The 22,905-nt window shown below is 45.1% G+C and overlaps 1 protein-coding gene across 3 annotated transcripts in view; it reads left to right on the forward strand.

Moving 5' to 3' along the window:
- The first annotated feature begins 136 nt into the window (after positions 1-136).
- LOC135908442 (peptidyl-prolyl cis-trans isomerase-like 3) overlaps positions 137-22,905 on the forward strand; it is a 71,257-nt gene continuing 48,488 nt past the window's right edge. For all 3 annotated transcript variants that reach the window (XM_065440215.1, XM_065440214.1, XM_065440216.1), the window contains exons 1-3: positions 137-278; positions 398-472; positions 1,656-1,749. In XM_065440215.1, the coding sequence (XP_065296287.1) occupies positions 276-278; positions 398-472; positions 1,656-1,749 (172 nt within the window). In that variant the 5' untranslated portion in view covers positions 137-275. The remainder of the gene's footprint in view (positions 279-397; positions 473-1,655; positions 1,750-22,905) is intronic.

The raw sequence follows: 22,905 nt of genomic DNA on the forward strand, positions 1-22,905 counted from the left end.
GGCCGCGCCGCCCACCATTTATAGATTAAAAAAAAAAAAAAGCTTTACAAACGGTGGCGCTACAGTGTACTAGTAGTGGCGCCGCCGGCGTGTTTACAAAGGCTGGCCGCGACAGGCGCTCCCAACCATACCAAAAGGAGGAGAGTACAGGCGAGAGAAGGGCAGCGCGTTTGCGGCGCCAAAGTTGGTTCTTTATTCTATGGGAGGCGTTGCCAAGCAGCAACCATGGGCAATATGGCGCTGTGCACGCGGACCGCGGTTAGAATGGTGCTATAATGGTGCGCATTTTGATCCTATCGAAGCGAGGCTCTGTGCTCCTTTGCATTGAAATACGCATTTAGTTATCTATTAGTAAATGCGATAACATTTAATGTCGTCAAAATGTTTTGCATTTCAGTCGGTTACACTGCACACGGACCTAGGGGACATAAAGATCGAGGTGTTCTGTGAAGCATGTCCGAAGGCAGCAGAGGTATGTTTGTATGAGATCAGCACCCAACACGTAGTGTTTTATTTTCATGCACAAGGGACGTGGACATTAAAATTTTTGCACCAGTGAAAGAAGAGCAGTCTGCATTGTTGGAGTAGTCGAGGTGCACTTGATACTGAAATACCCTACGTTGGACTGGGATCAAATATAATTCGTTTACTTTTATAGCGTTAGTATTAACTTACCGCTCACACCGCGTAATCATTGTACCTTTCGTTTTTTTTTCTTTATTTGTTGAAGCAACAGACTTCCGTAAGCAGCTCTGTCACGATGCCGGTATGATTAAAGTATAAATCGAGTTGTATGCGTTGGTCATGCACAGTTTGGTCAATTCGGTAAAGGAACGTTAAGGATTTCAATAAAAAAAATTCTGTGGCTTAGCTAAGGTTAAGCCCAGGATGCGATGCATACTAGCTTTTATTTTAGTTGTTGAACCACTGTTTAGCCTGGTGAACTGCTGTTGCTTGGCTATATTTGGTTCGGCTAGACGAAGAAACAACTCATGCAGGTGAGCGCACGAGCTGAGACCCGGCTATGTAGCTACGCGGCCGCAAGCGAGCGCACGAGTTGAGCCTCCGCTTTTGCAGCTGTTATGACGTCATATGGTAGCTACGCGGCCGTGCGCGGCGCAGCAAGGAAGAGCGTGGTTGTGCGGCTAGTATGCTTCGCATAAAAAAATTTAGCTGGTTTAACTGTGAATACGTTGATGAGTCGTGTTGGTCTGCCAAGCACGAGGTCGTGGGATCGAGTCCCGGCCACGGCGGCCGCATTTCGATGGGGACGAAATGCAAAAACACCCGTGTATTTAGATTTAGGTAGTGCATGTTAAAGAGCCCCAGGTGGTCCAAATTTCCGGAGTTCCCCCACTACGGCGTGCCTCATAATCAGATCGTGGTTTTGGCACGTAAAACCCAATTTTTTTTTAAACGTTGATAAGTCAAAGCCTGAGCGGTGCTTACTGATGCGAGCGGTAAAGCTTCGCTTTGTAGCTCTCGACGGGAAGTCACATTAAACGAAACGAGCTGTCGGAAACGCCGAGTGGTTTGGGCATTCCCGCTAAAGGTGTCAGTTATATCTTTGTTTATATTTGTATTCTGGCTGTTCGCTTTTCTGAAAAACGTGAGGCTGAAGATGCTCATTCTTAGTAAGATGTTGTATATTGCAGAATTTCTTGGCACTTTGTGCTTCCGACTACTACAACGGCTGCCTCTTCCACCGAAACATCAAGGGCTTTATGGTACAGACAGGTGACCCTACAGGTAACTTCAGAATAATATACTTTGTCATTGAGGCAACTTAAAATCTTTGCCACAGGGAGCACTCTTTTCTCAAGGCCCTTGCATTCACATAAAGTGGATTTTTTTTTGTATGTGTTGTATTTTTACTTCAATTGTGCACTCCAAGGGCTTGCTGTGGCACTGGACCCGCCAAGTGAATGCACCATAGGCTGAATAAGTCCTTCAACCATCTTCTAGTTTTACTGATGAATCAATGCAAGAAAAGCCTTGTGAATACCCTTGAACCTAGGAACAATGTGGTATCGAGGGGCTCGCATGCTTGGTAGCAACCATAGGAAGCCATCAGATAAAGCCAAGGAAAGCATGTGGGTAATATGGTTCTACTAAAAAAATCAAGCCCCTCTGTTCCCCTGATTCTTTTTACTCATTGTATTGCATGGACCTCCACTCTCGCCGACTTGATGTTTCAATTCATGCACTATGTGACACCTGTGGTTGAAACCATAGAGTTTACTATTAAAATTACTAGAGGGAACTCGGGTGCTGTGTCTGTTTAGCTACCATGGGAATGACAGGTGGTTACATGGATTCGTCTGATCTTCATGCTTATGTGTTCACATGTCCTTGTGACTTTAATTTCTATGCTTTACCTGCCTGTACATAGGCCTATGTACGGGCAGGGGAGAGCATTTGCCCCCCACCCCGCACTTCCGAAAGTGGGTGGGAGAAGTAGGCCATTTGACCCCCCCCCCCCCCCCCCACTTTTCAAAATTGGAAATATGGCATCAGGAGTCCCAACCAAGATCTCCCGAGTCTACAGAAAGCAGCTTGAAGCGCTGCCAATGGGGGTCTGGCCTCTCCCTCAGCTGCAGGCAGAGACTTGGCCACATTGGTTCCTCGGAGCACTCGTCACCGGTATGTGCACACAGTCTCCTCCATTCCAGCTGGTAAATATCCCCACCTCCATACATTGGTGATAATCTTTCAAGACTTTTCAAGACTTTCAAGGTACTGATTTGGTCTAACTGCTCTGTCATACTGGGAAACTGAATAGCACCATTGAGGTTCCCAGTACTTTGAAGACTACTTGCATTGATTTGGCCATAAAAAGTTTTCTCGCAGTGAAATGAGGCAGCACAAAGCATTCATTTTTTGCTGCCGGCGCTCTTGTTCACGCCGGCGTTGTGACATCGAGTGATAGTAGTTCAACAGGTGAAATATGTTTACATGTGCCTGTGTGATCTACCAGGGCGGGGGAGGGGGGGAGGGGTGCGCATGCTGCCCCCTCACAGTTCGAAGGAGGGCTAAGTAGGCCATTTGCCTGCCCCCCCCCCCCATACACACAGACACAGAGTATGTGGTTGTGCCCACATAAGGGAGGTGTTTTTATTACGTATCCCTTGCTTGGGCAGGTAGGATTGTCTTTCGGGCCTCGCTGCCACATGCTGTAGCAGATGGTGCTCAGCCAGCTGCAATAAGCAGTTAAGAGTACAGTACTTTGAGATGCGAGCAGCCTACGGGAGGCAGCTTGCAAATGGGCAATCCAAAACAAGTTTAAAGTACCATCCCTTGCGTCATCCAGTGTTTGTTGGGGCCGTCAAACCTAGCCATCTTTGAAAACACAAATCTTATTTGCTTCAATAGTTGACTTGGATTTAATCAGGGTTGCCATTTTAGTGATATTGTCATTAGATTTAGCGACATTTTCATATGTTGATGTAAAGTTTTCTATTTTGTAATCAGCAACATTTTTAGTGATTTGAATGAACAATTGGTGGTATTTTAGCGACTTACAAGATAGTAAAGTTGCTTCAAAAATGGCCTTCTAGAATGCAGTTTATTATACAAAAGCAGCATGTAAGCAGCCAAAACTCTCTGTACGGTGCATAGGCTCTGTTACTACATAGCAACGGTTGCCTTCAGGTTGTGATTGTGCTTTACAACACGGTGGTCATCATAGCATTCACATTGTGCTCACAAAATTCTCATTTCCTTATTATTTACAAACCTATTTCAATGTGTTTAAATGCTGCGGGTTCAGTGGTGTCACTAAATGTATTTGATTGGTGGATGCGCTCAAGCACGTCAGTCACCAAAACCAAACGTAATGAATTTTATGAACACAGTAAGTAAATAAGACCTGTCGACTGCATAAAAAAGGTGTAGATATCAGAACGGCTGAGCTCATTTTACGCACGTTTGAACAAATCACTTCCGTTGCTCATGTCTTTTGGACTAATCAATACTTAATGGCGGATCTTAGGTAGATCAAGTGTGAAAATGTAGTGTTTGACCTGTATAATGCTTGTGTTATTGTCATTGCCGTGTTAACAATATGCGGTCAAGTGCTTTCTGCAATGTTTAGTTGTCCTACCATGAAAATTCAAGAACCACAAGAAATTTAGGGATAATGTAGACTATAAGTGCATTTTTATGCTAGGAATACTACGTTACTTGTGGGCTTTTGGATCGTGCTATATTTGTAACCTTCCCATCTGATCGTAATGAAAAAGTTAAGCTGTCATCATTGGTTACGTAATAAATATTAGATGTGGGCAAATATTAATATATTCGAATACGAATCAAATAGAAATAGTAAGTATGAATATCGAATCCACTTCGAATAGACAAATGCCGATGCACATTTTTTTAGCAGGTATATTTATTTTGGTATAATACAACAAATGATTCAGGACCTTAACAGAGAACGTGTAAGAGTGAGGTTGAAGATCAATATGCAGAAGCCAAAGATAATGCTCAATAGCCTGGCAAGGGAACAAGAGTTCAGGATCGCCAGTCAGCCTCTAGAATCTGTGAAGGAGTACATTTACCTAGGTCAAATAATCACAGGGAACCCTGATCATGAGAAGGAAATTCACAGAAGAATAAAAATGGGTTGGATCATATACGGCAGACATTGCCAGCTCCTGACTGGAAGCTTACCATTATCATTGAAAAGGAAGGTGTGCAATTAGTGCATTTTACCGGTGTTGACATATAGGGCGGAAACAGCTGCTTCAGTTTTGTCATATGCATGTAAGATTTTGTTTATGTTTTGTCTGTACGTGGTTTTACTTTCCTCTGGATTCAAAAGGTGCCTGAGGAAGTTCCACGTTCTGGCCAATCCTAATTGATTATCCATATTGGTGCATGTTGCTTCCCATTGTTGGTTACAGAGCTGTTGTGCGTATGCTTCTATATCTCTGTTAAGCCGGGCCAGCCTGCGTCGGAGCGTCCTGTTGTGTCTCCTGAGTTTTCCATCTCCTCAAGAGACCTTCTTTAGCTTTCCACGTACGTAGGAGTTTACTGTCTACCTGTTCTATTTGCGCGTCCTGGGGGATTACTTGTGTGGCTGCGTTAACATCCTGCTTAAGCTGCATGCTCCAGTCCACTATGTTTGTGATAGTATTATCATTTTTCTTGCAAACTTGTCTGAGTTTGTTCCAGCCTACAATTTTGAGTTGTTTGCCCTTAGGTTTACGTGGCCCTGCTTTAACAGTGATTTTAAGGATATTATGATCGCTGCCTAGATCCTGTTGAGTGTTAATCCATTTCGCATCCCTAATTTTCTTTGTAAATGTGAGATCTGGCATAGTGTCCACACTAACACTAGACCCCCGCCTCGTAGGTGTTGACGGGTCTGTGGTGAGGGTAAGGTCCTCTTGTTGTGCGTCTAGCCATAGGGGTCTACATTTGGGGTTTTCAAATTTGTATCCCCATGCCGCGTATTGAGCATTGAAATCCCTCCCCCCCCCCCCAATCACTAAGGCTCTGCCTTTTGTGATAGTGAGAGTCTTGCGGAGATGTAATAGGAAATTGAGAGGTTTGTTTCTTGGGTTACTATAAACATTAAGGAGAAATAGACTTTGTTTTTTCTGGTAGGTATTAACTCGATTAATATATTGTCTACATCTGCAATGCCTGTATCATGCTGAACAACCATGTAGGCACATTTGACTAGAGTGCTGACAGCTCTTGTCTCCCTGCCGGCACTACAGAATGATCTATACCCAGATAATTTGGCCTTACAGTGTGGCTCCTGTAGCATTATGACATCAGGATGTTCCTTATTAATTAGGTGTTGATGTAAGTGGGATCTTTTTCTACTGTATCCATGACAATTCCTTTGCCAGATATACTATCTGGCAAAGTATAATGGTCGTGTCGATCCATGGCGGCAGTTACAGTTTTCCGGTTCCTTCCACCGTAGGTGTCGAGGGTTTATTATATGGTTTACTGGTTGTTTTGATGGGGCCGCCTCCACTGATTTGTGGTCCCCATGACTTCATACAAGATTCAATGTCAGTAAATTTTGTAGCGATTGTGTTAAATTGTTGTTGTATTTGCGTCATAATAGCCTGTGTGACTTGCTGGGTAATTTGCGTACCCAGGTCTTTAAAGCGTGACCTATGATGTCTAGTTTGTTTTCTAGAATGTCAATTTTGCTTTCAAGTTCATTCTGTCTTTCCTCAAGAGGTTTAACGGACTTGGTCTTTTTAACTGTGATCGCCTCGTTATCGTCCGTGGCTTTGCGCTTGGCTGGCGTGTTAGCCTCTTCTTCCATATCTGTCTCTCTTTCCTCAATACTATCTAGTGTAATACCCCGCCCGTTTTTAAGAGTAATGTTTTCTTTCCGCAGTCTACTGTTTTCTTCTTCTAGAGCGACAATCCGCTAATGATGTTCGAGCATCATTTGTTTCATCTTTGCTAGTTCTTTTTTTAAATCTCTATTTCTAGTGTTAGGTGCAGCCTCTGCCTCCGCACGCGCCCCGGAAGCTACGTCAGCCCAGCTCACCTGTGATGGGGGTCCTGTGGTGTAGTCGCCGGTAGTGCCCTTGCCGTTGCCAATGGTCTGTGGTGGTCTGATTGCGCTGCCATTGGGTGGTCGGGACCTTGACCTTGATCGGTTGCCGGAGCATGATCTGCTTCTGGCTCTTCTGTTCTTGCTGGCTGTACTTGGTTTTCTTTGTTTATTGCCGTAGTTTTCATATTCCACTTGTTCCTCTTTCCGGGCACGTTCCCATATTCGTCTTTTGACGAGGTATGGGATGCGGTACCTTGCTTGGCATCGTTTATCCCCGGTCGGGTGGTCTTTTCCGCATAGTTGGCATTCTGCTTTGCATTCGTGGTCTTGCTTTGTATTCTTGGTGCCACAACTCCGGTTAATCTTATCAGTAGGATTGGGGCATACGTCCGCTCGGTGACCAAGTCTTCCGCATTCGTAACAGATGTCAAGTTGTTTCTTGTAAAGTGTGCATCGAACGAGCGCAGCTCCATAGTTCACATAGCTAGGGACGTAATACCCATCAAAAATTACGATCACATTGTTTGTATTGCCCATAGGCTTGGCGTAGAGAACGCTGGGGTTGCGTGGAGTGACCAGCTTCCTAACGATGTCTTCCAGGCTTTCATCGGCAGAGATACCTCGGATGACTCCTTTCGAGGTGTTCTCCAGTGCTGCGCGATAGGCACAGACTTCATATTCCTTGCTGCCAATGCTCAGGCTGGTTATTGCGACGTATTTTTGGGCTCTTTCTTTTGATGGTGTGCTGAGGACTAATGTTCTGCTTCTGGTTGAGGCAAAGATTATCTTTTTCATCCGCTGTGCGTTCAACATTTGCAGCACGTCGTACGCTGTGGTAGATGCGGTCTACACCATGTTCGGTCACGTTGAGTCCGCCTCTTGGTCTAATAATGATCCTGTAATTGTCCACTGGTAAGTGTGGCATGCGGCTTGCAACTATTAATTGTTGAATCTGCCAATTGCCCTTTTTCTTGTTCCAAGTAGCTTCGTGATCTCGCTGAAGTGGTGTTTTATCACTTCGATGATTTCTTTTTATTTCGAACCAATGGCCTTGGTCCGAGTCTTCTGGTTGAATATCTTCGCTGTCTACACTGACCACCTCCATGTTAATGCTCTGCGATAGCCGGGTAGAGGGGTTTTTTCCGCCTCTGATTGCGGCATTAGGCTCAGCACGTCAGCCGCCGTGGCTGGTGATGCATGGCAACGGGGATGCTCTCGCTAAGCTTAGGCTTCCCGGTTGGCGTGACAAACTGTTTGAAATGATTTCTGGAAATGGCCCACCTGGTTGATTAGGTGCCCAGGTGATCCTTGGGTCTTCCTGCTTCTTCTGAGATGTGAATTTCATAGTTCCAGTCGAAAAAACGCCGGCAATCATTCGAAGTTTACGGCTTCAGGCGCGGTTTTAGTACTGTAACCCAACTTGCGAAATTTACTCATGACCTTTCTCATTTCATTGACTTTAGCAAAGCTTTTGATGCTATACTACACTCTAAATTGCCTTTGAAACTCCATAATATTCTAAATAACCCTCAATGGGTGTCTTGGATTTCCAGTTTCCTTTCTTTGCGGTCCCAATCGTATGCTATGATCCTGCGGATTCGTCTGTAGTCGACATCACCTCAGGGGTCCCACAAGGATCTGTACTTGGCCCTCTACTATTCTTATTGTTTGTTAACGACCTTCCAGACCATGTTACTTCAAAAATATGCCTCTATGCAGATGATTGTGTTATGTATAGCCCAGTTGATTCACTCGCTGATCATCAGTGCCTCAAGGATGCCTTTGTTTCATTTTGTAACTGGTGTGCTATCTGGAAAATGAGCATCAATTTTGATAAAACTGTTATGTCTTTTACTAACAGACACACATCCATATGTTTTGATTATATTTGCAATGGTGTACCACTAACAAGAGTTTTTCAATATGAATATTTAGGCGTCATTTTTACATCCATCTTGTCTTGGTCCAAACATATAGATTACATTTGTAGTAAAGCGTTAAAAAAATTTGGTTACATCCGCCAAACTTTGTCTGCTGCTCCGAAGGACACTAAATTAGTAGCATACAAAACACTGATTCGCCCAATTTTAGAATATGCTTCCTCCGTATGGAACCCGTATAAACAAGGCCAAATTAATTGTATAGAGTAGGTCCAGAGGAAGGCTATTTGTTTTGTTTACCGTCGCTTCGACTGAGACTTTTTACCGTGAGCTGCTCTTGCTCAATTAAACCTCCAGTTTCTTTCTAGACGGTGGCACATAGAATCTCTCAAGATTTTCTATTCTTATAAGAACTCTCTTTGTCACTTATCAGATCCTCCCTCCCTTTTAACGCCTGCTTGCCCGTCTTCAACTAGAGCTTATCATGCCTCTAATATCAGACCACTCCATCCACTCACTAACACTTTCAAATACAGTTTTTTCCCCCGCATGATTGAACAGTGGAATTTGTTACCTGCTGAAGTTCGTTTATTACCCATTTCTCAATTTTTAAATGCTATTGCTGATGTATAGTTCCTTTACATTTTTCTATTTCTATGTTCCTGTTTCTGCATATCATAATCAGTTTTACTCCCATGTACACCCCGCTTCTGCCATAGCCCTAACGGGCTACAGTATGTATAAAAAATAAATAAATAAAGCCATCAGGTATGCATATTTTAATGACAAAGCATAAGGCGACCTGTACTTGTTTTCAGCTCTTTCAATAGTAATTGCACTGGCCACATTGACAAGTAGCAACAGGGTGGTGCCCTAGCAGTTCCCTTTTTTCCGGCCCAGTTTTTCCTCTAGAGTTGGTTATATTAACTCGATGTCCCAGCGATCACCAGCTTACCTGGCTTGCTCGTTCGCTACCGTCGGGGTCGATAAGCGGCAGAAGTGGTCGGAGTTCGTGCGTGCCACTGGACGCTTAGAATGGACCCCGCTGAAGAGCAGCCAGATTTGCTTGTTTCATTTCGAGCGCGCCTGGTATAAACGAAATCCGCCGAGCTCCGATGATCTTCCACCAGGACTAGGTACCTCGACGCCTCATGCTGTGCCAAATTTTACCCCACCTTGTGTCCTGCTCCGGAATATGCTTCATTCCCAAAGCGTCCTCGGCGAATGGTTCGTACTACTTGTAGCAGTGCGTATGCATCACGAGTTTATAGAGGAGGTCGTGATACGCATATTAATAGCTATCACTGGCCGAGCTTTTCGAGTCACAGCTCTGTAGTGGATCCATTCAAAAGTGTTTGGCCATGTCTAAATACGGCGGCGACTCCTGCCTGCAGGAAACAGTCGCTGCTGGAGGACGAAAACAAGGACGACGATGATGGTGAGGGCATCACAAAGCATGTGCAGGCATAGCAGATGAACTAGCAACACGAAGCTCGCGCGCTAGCGAGCATGCTGGTGTGTGCATGTCGCAGTTTTGTGCGATCATGTGGCCAGTTGTGTTTACATTGCTTTGGCCCGTCTCGTTGCTCTCTGAAACCAAAACTTGGACGGTCGCTACAAACAAGACTCCAAATAATTACCTGTCACACTCTGGAGCAAATGATGTTTCGTGCCGTGATCACTGGGCCATTAGCTACTTATTGCAGCAGAAAAAACAAGATCTAAAATTTTTGTGTCAGTACTCCTTTATGGAAATGGAAAAAAAAAAGCTAATGGAGTAATGGAGGTAATGGAGATAATGAAGAAAAGGAATGATTAGAAGAAATTGCTTGTAGTTTCTGACTGAAATGTAAAAGTTGGAAGATCAAGGGAAATGGAGGAAAAATCAACTTGCTTATAGTGGGACCCAAACCCACAACCTCTGCATTACATGCATGTTGCACTACCGATTGTGCAACGGCACCGGCAGTTCCCATGTCCACATTCTTGGATGTTTATGTATGTGCACAAGGTCTAACCCAAGGAGTGTTAACCAGTGCCGCAGTTCCACTGCAATACTGAAAACAAAACTTGCATTACTGATTTTGTTTCTATATTGCTTGAAAAACTGTGTTCTTTTACTTCTGATAATTTGCAGTACTTTGTTCAACAGGTAGAGAACAGTAACCTGACTTGAACAGTTGGTTGTTGCACAATATTTGGTTAGCTTTGATATTTGAAAATGCCAAATAGTTCATTTTCAAATATGAGTAAAATATTACACGACAACAATTCGTGTTCGAAACTTTGAATATTTGCGTGCCCTATAGTAAATACATTTGTGAAATTAAAACCCTCTATACGCTGCTGGTAAATTCAGTTTTCGTTCACCTGCACGGACATTAGACCAACATGAGACGTCAAGGTAGATGATTTACTTCACGTTAGCTTATATTAGACTGTTCCAATGCCTCTATATTAATATCCACTTGACAATTCTAGCGAGAACTTTAGTGACTTTGTTGGTCCCACTTCAGCTACATGCTTCAGAAAATTTTGGCAATACTAGATTGTAATGTGTGACTGATAACCACATCTGTCAATGACACAGATAACTTTCACTGTAGCATTCTACAATCTCTTTTATTGCAATGGAAATCAGGTAACCCGCAAGGGAGGCGATCTTTACAGTATGTGACAGCTGGGCCCGCGCGGAGTATGCTCCATCCAGTCATGAACATAAGCTTCTGTATAACCTCCAATGAATATTTTACAATAAATTGTGTCATTAACACATTAAATAAAAAAACATGTCATTGCTTATTGGTCTGCGACCTCTAAAGGGGCATCTATCTATCCCCCCTCCCACCCGTGCTGCGCGCCGGCTTGCTCAACTCCCCTTGACAGGAGCCCTCTGTCAGGCTCTGTGGTAAAGAACACGAAAAGCAAACGCGTACTGCCAAAGTCAAAGAGAAAGTTATATACAGGTTTCCAGCAGTGGGGCTTCCGTTGTTGGCATGGCATCCATGCCAACAGGGTAGTGACATTAGAGCAATCTCAGGCAGCATGTACTACAAAGATCAGTTTCCAAACTGCAAACCTTACATATTGTTATGCAAATGAAGGATTAAAACTGGAGACTATTTACAAAATATATTTACAAGGGATAATGCAAGGTTGGCCAGTTCAGCCAACAGCTTTAGAGCCAGAGAGGTTCTTCCTCCTCTTTTTTCGAGTGATGGCGCCCATGCGCCTCGTTCGAACAATGTCAAATACCACACGCGTGTAGCATAATCACCTGGCGGCAGAAGCGATTCCCCGGACCATCTAAATGTCATCACTGGGAAGGCGATACTGCTTCAATCGTGTAAAGTGCACGATATTACTGGACTGGGAAGCAGATGGGGTGTCATAGGTGATCTCGTAGGGGACGGGAGTCGCGGCACAAAGCAGTCGGTATGGGCCTGTGTAATGAGACAGCAGTTTATCGGACAGGCCGACCTGACGCGACGGAGACCATAGAACCACCAAAGAACCAGGCGGGAAGTCCACGTCTCGGTGTCGCTGGTCGTACAAACACCTTTGACTCCTGGGATTTCAGAAGGCGGTCACGGGTGATTTTCCTTGCGTAGACACAGCGGGCGATGGCGTCAAGTGCATATTCACTGGTCGGTGCCGCATGAACAGGGTGGGTTGTGTAGAGGGGCAGTGCTGGTTCTCGGCCGAACAGAAGGACAAAGGGGGATAACCGGCTGTGTCGTGGTGCGAGGAGTTATAAGCAAATGTGACAAATAGTAGAGCGAGGTCCCAGTCAGTGTGGTCTGAAGAGACATATTTCGCGAGCACGTCTGTGAGAGTGCAATTGAGACGCTCTGTGAGGCCATTTGTTTGCAGATGGTATGACGTGGATAGCTTGTGCCTCGTGGCACAGGACTGCAAGATGTCCGTGATAACTTTTGATAGGAATGTCCGGCCGCATTCTGTGAGAAGTTGTCGCAGAGCTCCACATAATAAAATCACTTTGCGTAGAAAATCGGCGACATCTGTGGCGCAGCTTGTAGTAAGCGCTCGGGTGATGGCGTAGCGCTTGGCGTAATCTGTGATCACAGCGATGCACTTGTTCCCAGAGGTAGAAAGAGGAAAAGGGCCAAGTAAGCCCAAACCAACCCGAAAGAATGGTTCCGCAGGAATGTCGAGTGGTTGAAAGTACCCAGCAGAGAGCGTCGATTGTGTCTTGCGTTGCTGGCATTTCTCACATGCAGCTACGTATCTTCGAATGGAGTGAGCAAGCCCTGGCCAAAAGAAGCGTTGGCAGATCCGGTCGTAGATACATGACACACCCAGGTGACCGGCAGTGGGGAGGTCGTGAAGTTCATGGAGAACAGCCGAGCGAAGGTGTTTAGAGATCACAAGGAATAATGCAGGGCCATTGGGGTGAACATTGTAGCGGTAGATCATGCCATAAATTGTGAATGAGCGAAGGGAACTGTCGGCAATTGATGATTCCAGGCGGTCAATGACGATATGCAAGGACGGGTCACGGCGCTGCCCCTCGGCGACATGGAGCAGTGGAAAAACAGAGAGAACACAGGTGTTGGTGTCAGTATCAGATGTAGAGGTCGTGTCTTCGACTGTGTAGCGAGAGAGGCAATCTGCGTCCTGGTGTTGGCATCCCCACTTGGAAGTCACTGTGTAGGGGTATTGTAGTCGGAGGGGATCGAGCCGGCCAGTAGGATCCTTGAACGATGAAAGCCAACAGAGCGCATGATGGTCTGTTATTACTGAGAAGGGCTTGCCATTTAAATTTGAGCGGAACTTTGAAACAGCCCAGATGAGAGCAGGACATTCACACTCGGTAATCGAATAGTTGTGCTCTGCAGTTGTCAGGAGCCAGCTAGCGTAGGCTATAATGCGGTCATGTCTGTGTTGGCGTTGCGATAAGACGCTACCGATCCCATAACCACTGGCATCGGTTCGGACCTCTATATGTGCGGACGGGTCAAAGTGGGCCAAGACCGGTGGTTTGGTGAGAATGGTGATAAGGCGTGAAAATGCGGCAGCCTGAGGGGAACCCCACGTAAAAGGCACGTCTTTCTTCAGAAGTTCAGTGAGGGGTCGAGCGATTGCTGCGAAATCTTTCACAAACCGTCTAAAATAAGAACAGAGCCCCACAAAACTCCGGACATCTTTGGCAGACTGAGGTATAGGAAAAGCCGTTACTGCTCGAACCTTCTCTTGGTTGGGTTGTACTCCGGAAGCATCAACGAGATGGCCTGCACTGTAATCTGTCGGCGCCCAAAGAGGCACTTCGATGAGTTTAATTGGAGCCCAGCCTTGCGGAAGACGTCAAGGATAGCTGCGACGCGCTCAAGGTGCGTCTGAAATGTAGGAGAGAACACGAAGACATCATTGAGGTAACAAAGGCAAGTTGACCATTTGAAACCTTAAAGCAGAGAGTTGATCATCCGTTCGAACGTGGCGGGGGCATTGCATAAACCGAACGGCATAACCTTGAATTAGTAGAGGCCATCTGGTGTAAGAACTTCTTTGAGGCGACAACATAGGTTAGCGCTCATTATGCACACTTGGGCTCCAGTATCAATTAATGCCATCAACGGAACACCATCTACGTCTACTTCAATTAGGTTCGTGTTGGTGAGGAACGTCAATAGAGGATTTAGACAGGATGAACGTGATGCAGCACTACCTCCAAGAGCTGCATGGCCTAGTTTTCCGTCCGGGAGGGTCCATAATTGGTTGGCGATGAATAGTGGCATGGCTGGGGTGACGGCGACCAACGGCGCTGAGGTGACGGCAAGCGAGCAGGACGACTGACATCGACGGATACATCAGAGGTAGGAGGCATACGGCGAGGTTAGTAACGGCGTCGATCGCCATATAGACGAGGTGAAGGAGAATAGGAGCTTGAATACTGCGACGGCCAGGAGGTGCAGCAGTGGCGAGCGACATGGCCAATGCGGAGGCAGCAGAAGCAAAGGAGCTTGACGTCCTGAGTTCTCCACTCGGTAGGGTTACGGTATCTGGAAGGGGAATACAGATTGCCGTGAGGCGTAGCAGTCGGCACCGGTCGCATGTCAGGTCGGGAGAGGGAACAGGCAGCAGGAACACCTGGGTTTGCAAATTCTTGCCGCACAACTGCCTGAATGAGAGAGATCGCTGGGGCTGGTTGGTCAATGGTGGGGTCAAGAGGGCATTGATGGAATGGCGCAGGACTTGTGGCCTCGAGCTTGCAGCCAACAATACGTGTGACGTGCTCATTTAAAGGTGGTGAAGTGGTAAGGAAAACTCTTGTTTGGGCTAGTTGGTTCATGCTTGAAGTAGTAAAAGCAAGGCGCCGAAGACCAGGACTCGAGAAGAACAGAAACGACAGGAACCGCGCCGGTCCTGTCATTTGTGTTCTTCTTCTCGAGTCCTGGTCTTCTGCACCTTGCCTTTACTATGAAGTGGTAAGGTCGACGCAAGACAACGTCGCAGCCGTGTTAGGGAGCCAGGAGAACTGTGCAATAACGCGGCGGCTTTTCGCGAGCTCAAAGTGGCGGCATTCCTTGACAATGACATCAATGGTGGACAAATTGTTGAAGACCAAAAGTTTGATGCATTCTTCCACGATGCCTTTGAGTATATGGCCGACTTTGTCAACCTCGGCCATTTTCTTGTCAACTTTCCGGCAAAAAGTGAGCACCTCTTGTATGTACGAGACATGCAATTCAGTAGAAGACTGAACTCGGGTATCAAGCTCTTTTCTAGCAGCCAGCTGCCGACCGGTGGGATTTCCAACGAGGTCGCTGAGCTTCTCTTTGAAAGCATCCCAGCTAGAGATCTCGTCCTCGTGTGTCCGGAACCAGACACGAGGAGTTCCGCCCAAGTAGAATAGGACATTCGCTAGCATAATGGTAGGTTCCCAGTGGTCGTTTCGGCTAACATGCTCATACAGGCTAAGCCAGTCTTCGACGTCAACATTATCTTGACCGGAGAATATACCAGGATTGCGGGGATTGGTAACCATAACGTACGTTGTTGTCGGGGTCGCAGGAGTAGATGACACTGTAGATGAGGTGTCATCACCGGGAGCCATGGCGGAAAGCAGGACGGTGCGGCCACTGCAGAGCTCTGTGGCGAGGACGGGGAATGGCACCCTCCACTCAAACGTTATGCGAACAAAGGATTAAAGCTTGAGACTATTTACAAAATATATTTACAAGGAATAATACAGCGCTGGCCAGTTCAGCTGACAACTCGAGAGCCAGGCAGCGTTCTTCCTCCTCTTTTCTCGAGTGATGGCGCCCACGCGCCTCTTCCAAACAATTAAATACCACATACGTGTAGCAATATATATATACCAAATTGATGTTTCTCTGGATGATCCAGTCGTTTTAGAAGCATACGAAAGGAACATACAAATGTGCAAAGCGTTAATTTTTTTTCCAACGTTCGGTTTGGAGTCCTGCTTTCATTACTAAAATCTCTCTCTCTGTGTGTGTGTATATATATATATATATATATATATATATATATATATATATACGTATATGTATACGTATATATATATATGTGTATATATATATATATATATATATATATATACATATATATATATATACACACACACACACACACACACACACACTTCAAGGAAAAGTGTAGGTTCGGTGCATAGGTAGTTGACAAAGGCTGTGCCACGGCCGAAACGTAAAAACATTAAAAATGCTATTTTCGTAAGTGTGTGCCTTCATTTCTTCAACTATATGTATGTGTGCGTGTGTGTATATATATATATATATATATATATATATAGCTCCCTGAGGAAGGCTGATGCCCGGCCGAAACATCAATAAATAGCTTCATAAGCGCGTCTACTTCACTGTGTATATATTGAAAGGGGGATTTATTGAAGCTCATCCAAGCGATTGCATGTAGCTCTGTGTGACCAGTTCTCTTGGTATCAGTAGCTCGAGCTTGGGTCTCACCCCGCAGTGATGGCAGTGCACACAGTGCTATATGCATATTCCCCACTACAATTGCCCCCACAGCAAAGAGGAGCCATCCTGGTGACCTAAAGTGATGACACTATGAGGGGGTCGTGGTACAATTTCAGGCGGCGCACATGAACTATTTCATGGCCACGGCGGTGCTTGTCTGAAGGTGGCGTCACCGGTTCGAACACATAGTTTGCAGGCGATGTACACTGGATGTTTCTGATTAAGCTTTGGGCTAAAGCCTGGAGATTGGAAGGGCAGCCGAAGCCAGGCATGAGAATCCACGGCGAAGGACTGTGTGGACTGGTCATTGTCGCAATGATCTTTTTGCATGCCTTGGGTATCTGACGTGATTGAGCGAGCCATTTGATGACACTCTTCAGCAGCAACTTTGGAAAGAGGGGTGAATTCAGAGGCATCCAGATGATACGGTAGTACTGTCCCAAGGGTAGAGGATGGTCCATGTCCATAAAGACGAAAAAATGGTCAGAAGTCTGTGGTAGCCTGAGTTGTGGTTTTATATGTGTATGTCACAAATGGGAGGACGTTATCCACATTAGAATGATCAGACGCAACACACATTGTGAGCATGTCACCAAGAGTGCAGTTGAACCGTTCCATTAGACCGTTATAGTCTGCGGATGATACGCCATAGTGACACGGTGAATAGTTCGGCACGCGTCTAATAGCTCATTAATAACTTTAGACGAGAAGGTACGGCCTCAGGTGCTGAGCAGTTCTTGTGCTGAGCAGTTCTTGTGCTGCGCCATGCTGTAGGATGAATGTGGCTACGTTGTGAGCAGCAGCCGAAACAAGTGCAGCAGTTTTGGTGTATTTTGTTAAATGGTCTACTGCTACAATTATCTAACAATTTCCGTTAGCATTGCATGGAAGGGGCCCATCAAGGTCGATGCCAACCTGGTCAAAAGGACATGCAGGACATAGTAAAGGTTGCAGAGGGCCTGTCGTATGAGGAGATGTCTTGCGTTGCTGACAGGCTGCACATGACTGAATGTATTTGCGGACATAAGAATACATGCCGCACCAGTAGTACTTCTGGTGGAGCCGCTCGTAGGTTTTCAGGATGCCTGCATGAGCTTGTAGGTCAGTGTGAAAATATGTGCAAATGGCAAGGAATGACTAGAAGCCATTTGCGAACGTCTGACTGATAGTTTCGCTGGTACAAGATGGTGTCCCAAAGCACGAAATGGGTAGCTTTACAACGAAGGGCTCGAGGGCACGTAGCCGTTGAAAAACTGGTGAGAGTGTCATTGAGAGACGCAATCCGCTGGTCTTTTCTCTGTTCAAACGGAATGTCAGTAACAGTAAGCGTAGCAGCCAGGCACTCCATGGATGAGGGTGGTATTTCGTCAGATTGCATGGGTGATCAGGGGAGCGCATCTGCGTCAGAATGTTGACACCTGAGGTGATAGATGACACGAATGTCAAATTCTTGGAGCCGAAGAAGCCAATGTCTAAGACACCCTGACGGGGCTTTCAGTGGCTCATGCCAGCACAGCGTGTGGTGGTCTGTCACAATGTCAAAGGGATGGCCATACAAGTAAGGGCGAAATTTGTTTCAAGGCCAAACTATAGCCAAAAATTTTTGTGTGACAGAGAAATTGGTTTCTGTCTTTGTGAAGGCACGGCTCGCATATGCAACCACATATTCCAGGAAGCCAGGCTTCCATTGCGCAAGGACGGTTCCAAGACCAACGCCGCTGGTGTCCGTATGAACTTCGGTTGGAGCACTCGGGTCGTAGTGACGTAGAACGGGTGGTGAGGTAAGCAGACGACACAAGGTAGTGAAGGCTTGGTCACATGCTGGAGTTTAATCGTGAAGGTCACCAGGGCCAGCCAGGAGCTTTGCCAGGGGTGCAATGATGCAGTCAAAATTGCGCGCAAAGTGACTAAAATGAGAGCAGAGACCGACAAAACTTCAGAGGTCTTTCACTGAAGCCAGCCGTGGAAATTCTGCGACAGCATGAAGCTTGTCAGGGTTGGGAAAGACGTCGTCTTTGGAAACGATGTGGCCAAGTATGGTCAGCTGGCAGGCTCCGAAGTGATTTTTTTTTTCAAGTTAAATTGAAGGCGGGTGGTGGCAAGGCAAGTAAAAACTTTGTGTAGACGATAGAAGTGAATGGTGCAATCAGGGGAGAAAACTACCGCGTCGTCTAAGTAACTCAAGCACGTCTTCTATTTGTGGCCTTGCAGAATATTGTCCATCATCCTTTCAAATGTCACGGGCACATTGCATAGGCCGAATGGCATTACTGTAAATTCATACAGGCCGTCAGGCGCAATGAAAGCTGCATTCGAGCGGTCGGACTCATCCATCGTGACTTGCCAATAGCCCAATTGCAAGTCCAAAAAAGAAAAGAATTCGGCACCATGTAGACAAACCAGGGCGTCATCTATGTGCGGTAGAGGGTAACTTCTTTTCATGTAATCTTGTTCAGGCAACGATAGTCCTCACAGAAACAAATCGAGCCATTTTTTTTTTATTAACCCTTTCAGTGCTGTTGATGTACCAGTACGTTTCTGCTTTTTTCCCACAAGAGTTGCTTTGACATTCCTTTTGTTGGACAGGAATTTGAGGACCACACCAAGAGAACATGTGCTATTATCGGTGACATCTTATTTTTCTCCTTTCAGCACGACGAAAAATAAACCGTTGTGTTTTGTTTATAATATCTGAGAAAAATGACGTTGAGGGTGTTTCACCTCCGAAAAATAACGGCGCTGAAAGCGTTAACTGTTACTATGGGAGACGACCAAGGACTGCAGGAGGGTTTGATAACACCACGTTCCAGCATGTAATCAACTTGTTCGGTGATGACATGATGCTCGGTGGATAACACGCAGTACAGATGATGGCGTAATGGGGCGTGATGTCCCATAATAATTTGGTGAGAAACAGTACTTGTACGAGCTATTGACGCTTGGTTCAATTGAAAGGAGGCATGAAAATCGTTTTAAAGAGTAAGTAGCCGCTCACGTTGTGTCGGATTGCAGCCATGGGCAATATAGCAGCAAAAAACGTCCGGTGATATCCGCTCAGATGGCACATGAGGCGTCAGTGCTGTTGCGTTAGCAGTAGCCACGCCGTTGGCAACAGGGAAATGCACAGTGACATCAGCATCCACAGTCTTGATGGCGCCAATAGTCTCGCCACAGTGCAAAGCCGAAGTGAACGAATTTGGATTAGAAACCAGTATTTCTGCAGCACCATGGCGAACCATGAGGAGGACGAAAGGCAGCAATATTGGGTGGCAGCGACGGAATGCGGCAGCAGGTGTAAACATGACCATTGCGTTGGCAAGGGATGCGCATGAAAGTGGTACAAATACAGCAATGTGAGGAGGAAGGTCAGTATCTGAAGCTACACTGATGCTGCAAACATCATGAACTTGAAAGTTGTGAGATCGCAAATTGCACAGAACGGAGAACTGAACCTCAGCACCTGCACAGTCAATGACTGCATGATGGCGCAACAGGAAGTTCCAGCCGAAAATCACGTTGTGGGAGCGACAAGTTAACACAAAGAAATCAATCTAATATAATATGTCACGAATCAGCATGGTGGCAGTGCCTGTAGTGACTGGCTGAACTTGTTGTGCATTGACTGTTCTAAGCAGTAGTACCGAAGGCGTCATGGTCAGTTGGTATGCCACAGTACTTGCACTAGCCTAAATGTTGAAGCAACCGTATCTTTGTAAATGCAGAAAGTAAGCAGACTCTACACGTGCATAATCACTGTGAGTTATTGCATGTATAAAGCAATGTTTTATTGAAAATAATGAAATTGCTCAATCGCAAAGCCATTTGAAGTCATTAGGACAGGCAAATCTATGTACTAACCATCATTCCACCGTCATGCTTGCGGTTGCGGTAGACACTAGCGCCAATGTTCCCTCTAGCAGTTTTTGTAAGAAACTCTATGGTTGAAACAATGTTCCATATCCACTGCCATGGTTATGAGTGGTGCTCGCTTACCATTCCATGGCCAGGTTTAGTACACAACTCAACTACCAAAAAAAGATGGGGGTGGAGGACCATTGCCACCATTACTCAATTGGTAGAGCAATGTATTGGTCATGCTGACGTTGTAGGTATGGTGCCCACTGGTGACATATTGTCTTAATTTCCACTTTCCTTTATTAAGAATACCAGTGGAATTGCTAATTTAGCTATCATTCACAAAATATCCTACATTTCATTTAAAAAACATAACTTAATTTCCCCGTGCTTTCTTAGGCTTCAATAATTGTAGGATTCCTATGCTAGTGGAGGCCTGTGTGATCGAAAACTCCTTTCACCAAATGCTCTTGTCTTAAATTTTTTTTATTATGTCAAGAATCAACTACACAAAGAGAAAAAGGGATGTGATTGACTGTGAAAATGGCTTGGTTAGAACTGAGTCTCGGTGCAGTACTAAAAGGAATGATGATTTATAACCATTTCTTTTGGCAATATGTAGTAGCAACTATGCCAACAGTGCTTCCTTCAGCTTGAGTATTATGGTTATATGGTCATTCATCCTTTTCGCTTATGTCTTATTGTTCTAAGAGTACATGTGGAACATCCAATACTAGTGTAATTCTCAATGGTAAAACTTTTCGAAGCCCTTATGTGCTCTGATAAATCACAGATGCTCCTTGGTGTGATTTGTTGTGATGTTGGTCCTGACTTGAATTGCTATGGAGTGGCTTACGTGCTAACTCAAATTGATTGCCTGGTGTAGTAGCTTTTAATAGGCACAGGTAAACCCTCACAAGATCAGTGGCAGGAGTATTCGCCATCTGTTGAAATGCTTGCATTATGCCGACATAAGATATGCCAATTTTACGACACCTAGGTCTTTCTGCGTACGTGTTGATCTGGCTGACAAGCTGACATGGTGATGCATGTTCAGTGTCCTTCTGACACATTACTCACAGAGCGCCTCAGAACAATGTCGAGTGCTGAAGCACTTGCTTCTGTTATTTTGGCCTATCCAAACAGCTGTTGTCGATTGAACATTGTGCACCTTCCTGCTTTGTTGCATATCTTTGTTTAAGGGGTGTTGCGGGGCTGAAAATCAACTTTTGAACTGTTGCACAAATATTTATAAAACATTATAGGTTTATGTATCATCTTATTTTAAGTGCATATTCTAAATTTCATCAATACAGATCAAATAGAAAAGAAATTATGGCTGTTATATGAACCAATTAGGCATGTCACCTTGGGAAAACTATCATTCTAGGAATAATGAAGGCACCACTGTTTGTTTTGTTAGATACGGTTTAGGGGATTATAGTGCAGGATAAGGCCAGTCAGGTATATTTCATTACGTGTCTGTAACAATATGACTTTAAGGCTAAATTCAGTTTTTTTTTTCATTGTCATTATATGTCAGATATGTAATACTTTTGTTGTATTAATAAAGCATTAGAACTATACAAAGTACCTTATCTTGTTCTTGACAAAATTTTAGTCCAGAAACTACTTTGAAAGCCTGTTTTGGTGAAGCTGTTTGGAAATGGTAGTTTTCCTAAAGGTTTTCTTCAGTCAACAAGTGCAAACTGCGAAAAATGAGCTTGAAGATTTCACAATGCACTATTTTATTTTAAGACCTAAAGTAATCAATCAAAGTGCAATGCTCCATAGGTTTGAGCCTCCTCTTCAATTCGAACCTCCTCTGTGGCAATTGCTTCAAATTGTCCCGACTTCTTTTTCAGGCTTAGAGCAGTCCAGCACCCCTGTCTCTGCTCATATATTAGGGTGCCGCAGACAAAATTATGTCTTTATTTATTAGTTTTACTTTGCGGTCTGTTGTATTGTTGATGGAAGGTCTCCCATGATTAAAACGCATGAAAAACAAACATTCTAACATGAGCATTCACTCAGTATTTGGTTTCTTGTCCACTCTGTGGCCATGTCTTCAATACAGTGTTCATCGGCACTCGAGGTGGTGAGTGCGTGTCACCATCACAAGAAGAGAATTCATCATCTTTTCTACGATGCAGATTGCAACCAAACTTGGTGATAAGCTTCTTTATACATCTAGGAATCTAAAATAAACAGAATTGGAAAAAGTGTTTCTCTGGCGAAAATCGTGACTTTAGCTCCGCATCCCCCCTTAACAGCACTGTGAAGCCCTTATTCTGTATTGGCTCCTTTAATGTTTGTCCCCCTACAAAAATTGAGCTTTTATTATTTGTTAGCTTGAGGTATGGGAAAGTGTTATAGGGAAGGCCCTTATTTTCTGAGGAGGTTGATGATGGACTTTTTCAGTTGGTCCAAGAAGATAGAGTGCTAGGAAGGGCCATAAAGGACCATCTGCTCCAGGAGGAAGCATTGAAGCTCGCATTGGAAGCGAAGTAGGGAAACTACACAAGCCCAGGACACATGGAGCGGAAAACCAGCGTCCAGGCAACAAAATATGCCCGGTGGCGAACGCTCGCCCCTCGGCGTCAAAAAATTTGACTCCAGCTGGCTACCCGATCTGATCGGAAAAACGCCGCCCGACGAA

This window comes from Dermacentor albipictus, unplaced genomic scaffold (genome assembly GCF_038994185.2).
Source record: "Dermacentor albipictus isolate Rhodes 1998 colony unplaced genomic scaffold, USDA_Dalb.pri_finalv2 scaffold_30, whole genome shotgun sequence".
NCBI classification, from domain to species: domain Eukaryota; kingdom Metazoa; phylum Arthropoda; class Arachnida; order Ixodida; family Ixodidae; genus Dermacentor; species Dermacentor albipictus.